Source organism: Chiroxiphia lanceolata, chromosome 1 (assembly GCF_009829145.1).
Source record: "Chiroxiphia lanceolata isolate bChiLan1 chromosome 1, bChiLan1.pri, whole genome shotgun sequence".
Lineage (NCBI taxonomy): Eukaryota > Metazoa > Chordata > Aves > Passeriformes > Pipridae > Chiroxiphia > Chiroxiphia lanceolata.
In genome coordinates, this window is record NC_045637.1 from 145381417 (window position 1) to 145394722 (window position 13306).

Consider the following 13306-nt stretch of genomic DNA (forward strand, 5'->3'; position numbering starts at 1 on the left):
GTTTGCCGTTAGATAAACACGGTATCTGTGGCATTCGTGGCATTCCCTGGAGAAACACACAAGTACTGTTAATAACTGATCCTCACAACACCTGATGATGAAAGTAAATGTTAGTATGTTTCTACACAGCTAGATGTTACCCTGTTCTCTGGATGACCATGATCCAGAAAAATTATTTCACTGTTAGCTCCAATGCCTCTAGGAGCCAAGATACCTTAGACAGGTGTCCATACTTAAAAACATTAAGAAGATGAAGAAGAAAGTAATTTTAAACTTGGGAACTGAAGTTCCCACTTGTCAGTCCTGTCCTGAATTTCCTGGACTATTTAAAGCACAAATGCAAAAGCTTGTCACTGAAAGTTAAACAGTATAAGGATGATTAATCTGAGCTGCTGACATGGGGTTGTAGGCCAGCAATGTTGTGTTTGTGGACTTTCAGTCTTTCTGGTAAGAACAGCTCCCAGGGCCAGAGATAAGAGGGGGCAGGAAGCACTGTCTACTTTTATTAAAATGGTCCACTGAGCTCATGCCTTTAAGGAGACTCAGCCAAATGATTAGTCAAACATTAACCTTTTTTTTGCTTAGAAAAGAAAGAAAAAAGTCCATGTACAATGAAAAGCAGTAGTGTGGTAAGCCATTCCCTGTCTGAGGCCCTGACTGGTGCTGCCCAGCTGCTCAGTCCCACTCTGTTGCCAGATGTGGCTGCTCTCACCATAGAGTGCATTTGTTCACGTGTCAGGGACACCAAGCACCGGTCTCTCATTTGAGAATTACACATTAATTCATAGAATCGGCATCATTTGGGTTGGGAAAGACCTCTAAGATCATCGAGTCCAACCATAATTCACTGATTTGCTGCGTAAGCAAGGTAAAGACTAAATCAATGACCTAAGCATTTGCAGAGAGTACAGAGATGAAAACTGCTGCTGGTTAATCTTGTTTCCAGAACTGAACTCAACTTCCATGTAACTATTTAACAAAAATTGACACAAAATCACAAGTAAGAATTTCCTCTTCTGTGCTACACTGAGGCAGTGCTAAATCATCCACCTTATATAAAAAGCGGGAATGTGGCTTCATACTGGAGTTTTTGCCTGCAGAGCCAAGTTAGTATAATACCCTGGGTTTTGCACTCATAAACCAAGTAAGGAAATGGCATGCAAAGAAGAAACTTCCGGGCCATTTAATTAATTGTCATTTAAGCCCTGGCAAGATTTTTTTGCAAAGGACCAGTGAGAATATTTTTTGCAGAGTAAAGTTTAAAAAGACAGTAGCAAGCTAGATCTTTGAGGAAAAGTATTTCTACAGGGAAATACTTTTACAGAGAAATACTTTAGTACAGCTCTCTCAATTTTCTCCTGGTCTCAGCAAACCCTAAGGGACTTCAGTTCATACAGAAGCTGGTACTGCAAACTGGAGTATCGAGAAATGTTGAAGACATCTGTCAGAACCTCATAGTAACACTGGAAGGAAGAAATGGCTCCTCAGAGAAAAACAGGGCTGGGAGTTTCATGACAGGATCGAATTAGAAGATTTTCTCCAAAAAACCCAAACTAACCCCCTTTGGAAAGAGCTCAGAAGTGAAGAGCCTGGCCAGAATAAGACAAGGATCTTGAGACAACTAGGAGGAATAACATGAGTGTTGACTTTCCAGAAGGCATCCTTGAGGATGCACTACATTTGCTGGAGGCTAACCAAAATGTGCACTTGTTTTTTGGAGCAAGTATCTAGCTCTGGTTGAGACAGCACCAATGTGCACAGATTAAAAGTGACAAAGAGCTAAGACCGAATATTATTTATTTGTACTTAGCCAAGTTACATTCTTACATGGATTGTGATGGTGAAAGTGATGATGACAGCAATATTTTCTCAAATGTCAAGCCACTGCCTCAGAAATGCAAAGACTTTCTACTTTCAGGAAGATAGAAGAAATTACTTGATGCAATTAAGCAGTGAGATCAGTAATTGTCATACATTTGCTACCGTTTGTGCAAAATTGCTAATCGTAAATGTCAGATGTAAGACAGTATGCAATTGGAGCAGATTGTTAAGATAATTACAACACAGTTTCTCAGAACATAATTCAATTTTTCTTTGTATTGTTGTTTATTTGTTTGGTTTTGTTGCCAAATAAAAAATTGAAAACATAAAGGTGCTACCACAGACATTGTGAAAGCGTTTCAGAATATTTCCATTGTTGTTCAGTCGGGTCATTTGGATGTGGCAGCAAGGCACTATATTTGCTTACAAGAATCACTGTTAATTTAAATTCTACATCTTTGTGGCATAAATGATAATAAACTAGCTCCCATGTCAGCTGGGAAAACAATTAAGAGAAGATTGAGAGGAGTGTAATTTTAGTGTGACCTCTGATTTTTTAAATCACAGAGTTATTGAAATGTTTTGGATATGGATCTGTTACTCTGCGCTAACAAAGAGTAACCTATCATCTTGATTATCTTCAAGAAAGCATAAAACTCTCCTAGGACTATCCCAAAATATAAAAAACATTCAAAAGTGAATATTCGATGATGATTCAGTGATCATCATTGCAGATAGCAATCTTATCCTTAACTTTGGGTGACAATAATCAAACTGAAATTAATTTAATCTATCTCAGACAGTGCAAATTGGACAAAATGCTCAATGGTGAAAATAACCTTTTTTTTGAAAAAAAAAAAGAGTCAGAATTTTTTCCTCATTTCCCAAATAATTTCACATTTCTAGGGAAATGTTTTGTCTGCTGTGTATCCATGAAATATATTGAACCTTATCCAAATAGTTTATCAATGTTAGTAGGAAGAATCTTGGGATGTTTTCCAGGTATTAAAAATTATTTTTGTACATTCATTGAACATTGAACTATTATGATTTTAATGTCCTCTAGAAAAGGTGAAGATGGCCATCAAAGAGAGGCATATTAAGCAACAGAATATTACTTATACTGGTTTTACAATATGCCAACAATTTTGTAGGACATCTTGAAGCACCAATCTGAATTTTTGTTGCTAAAAATTATGATATAATGGAGGGCAAGCTATTAAAAATTACTAGTTCCTTGTCCATACATGTAGGTTTTCCTTCAAAAAACGTTACCAGAAAACAGAAAAAATGGAAAGGAATTTGCTTCAGGGAATTTACTCCAGCAAATTTGCTCTCAAATACTCAATTTCATGTTTCTATTTCAGTAGATTGAAAAATTCACTGGATATAGTTTAAGAAATTTTGTTGAAGAAAAGCTGATGACTTTTCACAAAACTGGAAGCATTACTGAAGCTTCAAACCTTGATGAAAGGGCAAACAACTATTATTCTTATATGATGTGTGGTGTGGTGAGAGACCAGCTGTGCATGTGTGCATCAGGATCTTGTAGTATATTGCAGAATATCCTTGTAGAATATTGGGACGTCTCCTGTCTTCAGATGCCAGTTCCCTCAATTTCTCTGAACTTGTGAAATGTGTTATAAATTCCCATCTGAAATGTAGCAGTGGAGAGGTCCTTTTTTTGTGTGTGTGTGTAAACAAGCTCTGTCAGACTGCAGGAGCCTAATAAACACGTCTTATGTGGGACTAACTTTCAAATCAAAGTTAATTTAAACTGTGCCAGTAAAAGCTTTTTATTAGATTTTTACTTTTAATAAAAAGAGAGAGTTATGAAAATTATTCAGATGCACAACATACCATTGTAAAAAATACTTTTAAATTAATAGCAATCAAATAGTTCCTTTAAGAACAATGGAAATGTAACATGGAGAGAGAAATATCTAATATATTAGGGGAAATTATATTTCCCAAGGTTTCCTTTTCCTTTGTTTTCCTGTGCAGTACCTCACTTTAGCCAAGAAAGTTTCCTTTTATGCATCTTAGCTCAAATCCAGTTTCATCAGCATGTGAACTAATATGCCAAACTATGTGCAGAAGGAGCTATGAATTTATGTTCCCTGCTGCCAGCTGTGCTATGAGGTCAGAAAGCTCTGGCACAAGGATAGATGGAGAAAGGGACTTCGCAGTTCCTTCACTACCAGAGATCATTTGCAATCGTGTAAAGGAAGAAAATGACTGAAGATCGTGAAGGTTCCTCTCAGTTGTCCACACACTCTTCTGTACACTGAGGTAGATCAGTCTATCCACAGTATTCATTTGGCTTCCCTCAGATTCACTTTCATAAACTACAATGAATTAGGAGAAGAACATCTACATAATTTCAAAGTATTAAGGCAGAGAAACAAATGCCAAGATATGCAGCAATTTACATCTGACATGCACCCATGGTAATTAAAGGGATCTAAGGTGTCTAAACAGCTTGGAGAAATGGAACATGGTACTTGCCAGGATGGCACAACAGAGAATGAAAATCATACATGACAAGTGCTGAGTAGCTTCCCTTCACTTCCCCTTTCATTTTCTCTTCCTCTTTCGCTTCCCCTTCCCCACCTTTTCCCCTTCCCTCTCCCCTTTCCCTTCCCCAGGACACGAACTAGAAAATGCAATTTGATTTGATTTTTAAGTGTGAAGAGAAATTAGAACCCAACTTAGAAATAATTATAGAACCCTTTGCATGCCATTCAGAAGTAACTTGATCAAGGTATCTAACAATTTTTTTTTTTTTGCTATTTATGGTTGGCAGCAGGTAGCCATCCATCCACCTTTGTGGTAGATACTGCAAAAGAGTAATGCATTTCCTGATCTGTTTATGATACACAAGCAGACAGATGCAAATAGAGGGAATGGAAGTGGAGAGGTGAAGGGAAAAAATAAATTGACTTCAACAGGAGAAAAAAAAAAAAGCAGTACATCTTTGCATAAGCGATGCCAGACAAGCATGTTCATCCCATCCCACAGTAGGATTATTTCCTACAGCATATTCGTGATCGCTTTGTCTACTCTGGTTTTAATGTTTCAAATTATGGGGATTCCACCATTTCCTTTGAGACCCTCTTCTGCAGTCTAATGCTGCTCATCCCCTGGAAGCTTTCCCTGATGCGTGTTCCGGCTGCCTTTCTTATTTCCATTAGATTATTCCATTATATCCTCTTCTCCCTGCTCTTTTCCCCACTTCAACTTCCTCAGTGTTTCCACCCTTCAAATAATCATGGGCAGCTATCTGGGCCATCCCTTGCTGTTGCTTCTCAAGCTGAGTAAGCACTCTTATAATCCAGTCCCTCCAGGCAGCTGATTATTTTTGTTGTTTTTCTGTGAATGCCTCCTGTTTTTGACTTGGGGGTTTTTTTGTGCTGTGTTGGCCAAATGCTGACTCCCCCCTCCCACAGACAGAAGAGAAGCTCACCCGTTCATTCACAGACACAATCCTCTTGCTTTTGCTAGGGTTGCTTTAGGTCAAGGCAACAGAGTCTATACAAGACCTTTTTATTTTTTCCAAATATCTTTAGTGCCTTGTCCCCTCCCTAAAGTTATGATACAGGGAATGCTTTCTAGCATAAACTTGGCTTTGGGACAAATCTCTGCCAAATAGGATACACCTTTTGCTGTGAGAGAGCTAGGAAATTTTTATCTGGTCAATTCTATGTGGTCCTTCAGAGGTTTCTCAGCTACCAACACCATAACATGATCTGTAGTGAGCATAGTCGTGAGTAGGATTTGACAACTACATAAACTTTGTTAAGTAAAAATACACTTTTTTTTTTTAAATTTCCATAAAGATACAAATGTTAAAATGGGTTCTTACATGTAAATAATCCAAATCATCTTAACAAAAGCATTTGTGTATGAAGTCACTTGTAAGCTGTGTTGACCATGGTGTCTGTTGTAATGGTATCACTGACTCATTTCTGCTGTTTAAGGCAGAAAAACCCTACGCTATGCAACTATGGCCAGCCCTGTTGAAAGCATATCTTGATAGAAAAGCATTCTACAAACGGTGACCATGCTAATTAATCACTGCATCTAAAATACAAATAGTATCCTGCTCCTCTTGGAGTTTGGAACTTTCCCATCCCTCATTCTGAGGGATGATTAGGACCTAACTCTTACCTGCAAATCTGAAAGGATTCACGAATTAAGACGAGCTAGGTCAAATCTCATGACTTACTTCTTTACATTGGAATTTCAGTGTTTCATCAAAACCATTGTACAAATTTATATGCTTGAGATTTCATTCCTGGAGCCTGGGCTCTGATACTTTGCATAAGTAAGAAATCTCACCTCTTGTGATCAGCCCAAGGTGAACAAATGAGCTTTCCGAGGGTGGCTGCCATGGCCCCCTGTGCATCCCTGTGCCAGGACTTGGCTGATGCAGTCCCACATGAAGGCTCCCACAGCACTCCCCACTGTCTGCACCCAGTCCCAGTGGTGGGATGGCCCTGCCTGCCCAGGTAGGGCCTCTGTAGCCCCTCAAAGCCCCTCCACAGGAGCCACCACCAGGACACCTCCCTGGCAGAGTGTTTGCTGAACGCAGCCATTTCCATTTCTGCCAGATGAGTTCCAACCCCAAGGGATTGCTCTTCCTTTAAAAGTACCCAACACCTGAAACCCTGGGTACGTCATGGAAGAGCCAAGAACATTTCAGGCACAATGATGTGATTGTTGAACTGTTTCTCTTTAGGTCCCTTTAGGTAACTCCATGAAAGGAAAAATTTGGAAAGTGGTGTGAACACTAGCAATACAGACTCTGTAACAATCAGGTAATGAGTAGAATAATCAGCTCCTATCAGGACTAGGGAAGTAAAGGTGCAACTCAGAGATACACATAGGCAGAGGAAGCTGGATCACTGCAAAGCCTTCCCTTGACTCCCTCTTGGCTGCCTCCTTCATACTTGAAAAAGCTGCTCCTGCAGAAGGCTGATACTTTCAGCCTATTTCATCCCACATAACACAACAAGCAAACAAAACTCGGATTCTCAGGTAGGAACCCTGGAGCATATTTGGACTTAATTGCTTTTCTTTGTTTAGGTCTGGATGCAATGAACAAGGGAGACCTGAATATTTTTTTTAATGTTTGTATTTGAAACACGAAGTGCTCAACAAAAGGTAAAACTCTTACCCCTGTGTAGCACAGCACCAGAGGAGTGGCATTTGTATAGCCCTAAACAGTGTGTGTCACCATGCTGCTAAAAGCAATGGCTCTGCTCAAGGGAGGCTGACCATGTGGCTCTCCTCATCACTGCATTTAAGAGTAGCCCAGAAGGGGTTACTAGAAAGCAACATATATGACAGTAAAACAAATGGCAGCAACATAAAACCAAGGGACTTTGTGTGCTTAAGTTTTGTTTATGGCAGGCAAACTCATCAAAGTCTCCCAACCAGTTCTGCCACTGGTCTGGCTGGAGTGATGCTGGGGTGTAAACAGCTCTGCTGTGTCTGGGGCTGGTAATCGGCAAAAACAGGAGAAACCACCAGCCCTACACACAGTGCGGGAATGGCTCCCGTGTGCAGATACCCGTTCAGCACAGCTGGTACCATGATGCAATCTGGTTTCGTTCCACAGTGTATTAAAAAACTACTTTGTTTAGTATAGTGGCAGCCTAAGCTTTATCTTTTGAAGAAACTCCTACATCCTTGCTTTTCTTTCACTGGCTGGAATGGTAAGCTGGTAAGTCAAGGTTGGCCTGGGGATGATTATGACTCTTCCTTTCTGCTAACATTGCACATCACTAAGACCTGTTCTACCTTTGGGACTCTCGAGGGTTTTTGAAAACATATATGTTGTGGTATCTCACTCCTTCCTTCTTGTGAGAGATTTTAAAAAACCAAAACCAACAAACCACTAACCCCCAACCCAAACAAAGACAGGAATATGTGCAGAGAGAAAAAGGAAGATGTTCCTTGTGGAATATATTTGTTGATATGAAAGGGAGTTTCATTAAATGTTTTCAAAACATTCCTTCTTATGTTGGAGTGGTGTAATTAAGAGTCCTTTTTTATCTTTTAAGTCCTTTTTTCTGTGCTCTCCAGATACGAGCTTGGTGTCAGCTGATACATGACGATGCTGAGCAAGGACACAGTATAGCGTCAACTTTGTTCTTCTTCGTTGTATCGAGATTATGCTACTCTTTCATGGAAATGTTCACCCAGGGTTTTGTGATATATATGCCAGAATTGCCATGGCTTTTTTGGAATAGAATAGAATAGAATAGAATAGAATAGAATAGAATAGAATAGAATAGAATAAAAGAGAGTAGAGTAGAGTAAAATAGAATACAATAGAATACAATAGAATACAATAGGTTTGTGTTGGAAAAGACCTCTAAGATCATCAAGTCCCACTGTTAACCTGAAACTACTTAGTCCACCACTGGCTGTATGCGGAGAACGGAACTGAAAACAGGGGCATGCTGGAAGTTGTTCAGCAGGTGGGGAAGGAAAAGGGGGCGCAGGCGGGTCAGAGTGCTGGTGTTGAATCTCCACCTGCCCCGGGCACACCACTCCTTCCCCGCCTTCCTCGGAAAAACGAGGACCCGAAGCCCCACTTCAGAGATGAATAAAAAAGTGTCGAAGAGCTTCACCAGCATCACCCCGGGGCCACCGGACCCGTCCCCGGCGCCGGGACACGAAGCCGCGGGAGGATGCCGCCCCGGGAGGGTGCGCCGGGAGGATGCAGCCCCGGGAGGATGCAGCCCCGGGAGGATGCAGCCCCGGGAAGATCCCGCCCCGGGATGATGCCCCGGGAGGATCCCGCCGGACGAGCCCCGGGCGGGGCGGCCCTGAGCGGAGCGCGGGGCGCCCCCTGCGGGCCGGCGGCGGGGCGGGCGCGGTCACGTGGATGTGACAGCGGCGGTGCCCGGCCAGCCCCAGTCGCGGCAGCGGCACCGCAGCGCCAGCGCCGCCGCCAGCCCGAGCCGGGCGGGGACAGCGGGGACAGCGGGGCCGGGCCGAGCCCACGGGGAGCCGCCGCCGCGGTGCCGGGCGGCGGCGGGCGGGGGGCGGGCCGGGCGCGGAGCGGGGAAGCCGATGCGGAGCGATCGCGGGCGGGCGGCGGGAGCAGCAGCCATGGCGGGGCCCCGCTGAAGGAGGCGGCGAAGGAGGAGGAGGAGGAGAGGGGAGGAGAGGAGAAACCTCCGCATTCCCTCCCTCCGCGCCCCGTCCCCCCGCGCGGACCGCCCGCCCGCCCGCCTCCCCCCTGCATGCCCGGCTGAGACCGCGGGGAGGACTCAGCACCCGCCGCGGCCCCGCCGCCTTCCCGCGCCCCTCCAGCCGCGGACAAAGGGGGAGAGCGGGCAGCCAGAGGAGGGGAGAGCCCGTCCCCGCCGCGCGAGCATGGCGGACCGCAGCCTGGAGAGCGTGTCCCTGCCGCTGGAGGTGCGGGCCCGGCTGGCCGAGCTGGAGCTGGAGCTCTCCGAAGGTAAAGGGGCGGCGGTGGGCGCGGGCGGCGCGGCGGCGGCGGCGGCAGCGGCGCGGCACCCTCGGCCCGCTCCCCCATCGCACCCCCTCCTCCGCCCTGCGGCCCTGCGGTGCCGGCCCCGGCCCGATGGCGCCCGGGGGGCTCCCGGGGGGCCCCTCCCGCCGGCGGCTGGCGGGGGGACCCCGGCGCGGGGGTTTTGTTCTACCTGCGAGCCCCCCGCGCTCCGCCGCGGCGCAGGCGGGGGCGGCAGCGGGGCTCTGGCGGCGGGGGCTCGGCCGCGCACGCGGTGGTGCTGCGGGAGGTGGGAAACGATCCGCGGGGATGGCTCGGAGGGGCTCCTGCCCTGCAAGGGAAACGCGGCTTCACGGAAACGTGCCGTGCTACCTGCGTGCCAAACCTCGCTGTGGCCGCATCGACAGACTCCCACGGAGTCCACGCAGCGTGTGTGTGTATGTGTGTGTCGGCTGCAACAAAACACGCCGTGATAAGGTCGTTTTGGACAATACCAGTCAGGTCACTCAGAGGAAACGATATTTGATTTTGGTGTTGTTTTTTTTTTTTTTTTTTTTGAATTGCGGGATTTTTTTTTTTTTAGTGTGCAATTGAAAGCTTGCGGTGGTTCCTTGGCGTGGTTGGTTGTGATGCTCCGCCGGTCCCCGGGCTGGGAAGGCGCGCACGCAGCCCGTGCTGTTGCCGTGGCAGGGAGGATGAGCAGGAGCCCCAGCCCGCCCTCCGCTCCTCAGCCCGGCTCCCGCTCCCCGTTTCCATGTGTGTCAGCGCCGGGGTAGGAGCGAGGGGCAGGCAGCGATGAGTGCCTGTCAGTAGCCCTCGCTGACGGGCATTGAGCGCCCAGAGTCGTGGAGACGATTTTAGTGTATCAAATGTAATCTCTGTCTCCCAGAGGAAGAGAGTGGGGAGTATTTATACATACTAATGCTAGGGTTGGCTCTTTCCTGAAATGCAAATCTGCTATTAGCTGCCTCCCCCTCTTTTTTTTTTTTTTTTAATGAAACCCCCCAAATGTCAGGGTTCATTCACCACCGAGAGACTACAGCACTTTACAGAAGGAACAAATGACCCAGCGTGTCCCAAATTAGTTATTGGAAGTGGTCGATATATTGAGCTGTCTGTCTGTCTTCTGTCTTTTTGTAACGGTTTGTAAGGGCTCCGAGCCAGCAAGTAAAATGCGCTGGAGCCAGTTTCATCAGCAGGGAGGAGCTGATGTTGACATTGTATTTTCCTTTTTAACGCTTTGAGGGTGAAGAGAATGAGCTACTGAGATTGCATGTGGCTCTCATTTCTGTGCCTCCCCCTCCCTGAGGGTGCCTTGGAAACTTGAAATAAGAGGAGTTAAATACAATATTGCCTTTCTGTGGTGCACTGCCTGTCCATTGGCCTTCATCTACAGTAGTGAGGGTGGGAGAAAGGACTGTTTATGTCATGGTATATGTAACATTTCCAGTTTATGCAGAAAATGCTTCTTGGTGTGCTTCTTCATTGTCTACACACCAATGAGATACTAATTAAAACAGCTGTTAGTAAATGCTTGCAAAAAAACCCAAATCAAACTGGCACAGACCTTCAATAAATATGCTAATGCAGTGTACCAAAGTTGTAATACAGTTTTACGGTGCAGTTTCTGTTGCTGTAAGCATAATCCAAGAAGGCTCTAAGGAAGTGGGACATGGTCTGAAATTGGGCATTTGTATTTGCACTTCTGTAACTTCCCTGCAGCTAGAGCTGGAATGAGTTTAACCCACTGACAATATCTTTCCTTCTGCACCGTTGATGTTACACCCGGCAGATGGGATGGCTCTTGTTTCCTGACTGTGGCAGCCTAAATGAAGATCAGTTGGAATTGCGAGGCAGGTGGAGAAAGGGCAGCGTCCTTTTCAATGTCTTCTCCCAAGATGCTCTTGATGTGTTCTTAGTCAAGTACATGACAGTGTTCAGTGCCTGAGAAAATGAAACAATTTACTCCTTAAAGCTCCTACCTTTAGGCACCTGTGTTGCAACTTCTGACCTGTTCCCAAAATCATTCCCTAGAGATAGTGGGATTGGTAATTTGTACAGTTCTGCTGTGCTGTAGAAGTCTGCTCATACTCTGGCCATGCTAACTCTTGAGTTAAATGGTTTTCAAGGCAACTTTATGCATCTTTACACCCAGAGCATGCAGTACCTTAGGCATGTGTTTCACTCAGCCAGTCCATAATGAGCCAGTCCAGTGCCTTCAGTGGAGTTCAGTCACTGAGATACACTTATGCACATGCATAAAAGTTTGCAAGATTGAGGTTTTAGCATGTGTTATGCTTATGACGTGTTAGGGTGCTGCTTTTGTGAAACTGAAAACTGTTGAAGGCAATAGACAGGCAACTGCATCCTTGAATGTGTGTTTGGGTCTCACTGATGACATTGGGAGCTGAGTGACTGCCATAATTTGTGCCCCTTTTTAAAGTCCTTTCTGAGTCAGACTTGCTAGGAAGATGTTTTTTCAAGTGCTGTGTGGCTGAATCATTGCATGCGTTGTTTGTGACTGTGAGTTTTTCATTTCTGGTGCCACTGAGTGCAGTGGGTCTTACAGCTGCCACTTGTACCCAAGCAATGTGGTTCTCTGGTGCCAAAACCTGCTATGGACAGTGCAACTTTAGGAACAGTTTCTGAAAGAGCTGCTACTTTGTGGAAAAGAGAGGAGCACCAGTAGGATTACTGCAAGGTTATTGCTTGGCTGTGAGCTAAAGCTGTCTCGTTCCTAGCTCTGGGAAGTGTGATAGCGTGGGTCCTGCCCACACAGTGCATCTCAAAGCTGAACATAAAATAGCTGGTGTCCGTGTGACTGTGACCAGACTGCTGGGTGCTGTGCCACTAACGCAGCAGGCACTGTGCAGGTGTTGTAATTACAGTCTCCACTGGTAGTCATCACACGTTGAAATTTGGCCGTGGCATTTTCCCCCACCTTGTAGCCAAATTCTGTGTTCCTCATTAAGCTGCGCACTCGGCACAGCCTCACTGGTGGCAGGGATGTGGCAGGAGAGCCTCAGGAAGTGTCTACCGGACAGGTAGCATGTGCTTGGTAGCTGATAGAGCAAAGTGCCTTTGTCATTACTTGAGAGGGAGTAAGAAGGTCAGGAAGGTGTTTACTTGGTGTTCTGCAAAGTTCGTCTCTGTGGCAGTCCTAACCTGTTGGTTATTGTGGGCAAGCCACATACCTTCCACCTTCCCTTTGCTGTGGTCTGAATGGGCTTTTTTTTGGTTTAAACATAGCTATTTAAAAGGTACTATGTATGCAAATCAGAATAACCATTTTCGATTTTGTTAGTTTCATTATGATGATTTGTCAGGTGAAGATCAGTCAGAACCAGAAACCCTTACCAGGTTCCTCCATGTCTGTGTGCAGGTAGCCTGCCCCACACGAGGATTGAGTGCCAGAGGCAGCTGGCACTCTGAAGGGTGTTGAGAATGAGTTTCACAGTGATGTATTGGCATGTAACAGTATATTCAGCTTGACATCAGTAGTACACTTGTGGATGTAGTTTTCATGTCATTTTGGGAAGGGAAAATTGCTTCTGTGTTTCTCAGGACATAAGGGCTCAACAGCACTTTAATTTTTATGAATATTGAAAGTTGTGGAATCATCCTTATCCCACCCGATATTCCGGAGAGATTTGTTTTGTTGTGTTTGAGTGAAGGTGCTTGATGCTGGTATGTCACATACATGTTCTTTGACACTCCAGTAGTTTCCACTGAGCCTACTGAAGCTTGCATTGCTCAGAACTAGCCCTTCTAGGCTGATGCAATCAACATGTCACTCTGCAGTAGCTGTTCTTCAGGGCTGCTTAGAATTTTACGAGGCTTTAGTTTTCTAACGATGTATAAAATTGTACTGGGTGGAAATAGATGAATCATCCTGTTTTTTAGAATAGCTTGGGGGTTGTTAGCTGAAGAACTGATTTAATAAAACCAGGAGTCCTGAAATGTGCTGTCTTATTAAAAAAAAGTAATTCTACAACC

At 45.1% G+C, this 13306-nt stretch overlaps 1 protein-coding gene across 5 annotated transcripts in view; it reads left to right on the plus strand.

Moving 5' to 3' along the window:
• Nucleotides 1–8899: 8899 nt before the first annotated feature.
• DIP2C (disco interacting protein 2 homolog C) overlaps nt 8900–13306 on the plus strand; it is a 309433-nt gene continuing 305026 nt past the window's right edge. For 4 of the 5 annotated variants that reach the window (XM_032685183.1, XM_032685196.1, XM_032685189.1 and 1 more), the window contains exon 1: nt 9070–9298. In XM_032685183.1, the coding sequence (XP_032541074.1) occupies nt 9214–9298 (85 nt within the window). In that variant the 5' untranslated portion in view covers nt 9070–9213. Of the gene's footprint in view, nt 9299–13306 lie in introns of all 5 variants that reach the window. The other variant, XM_032685205.1, reaches the window with a different exon arrangement.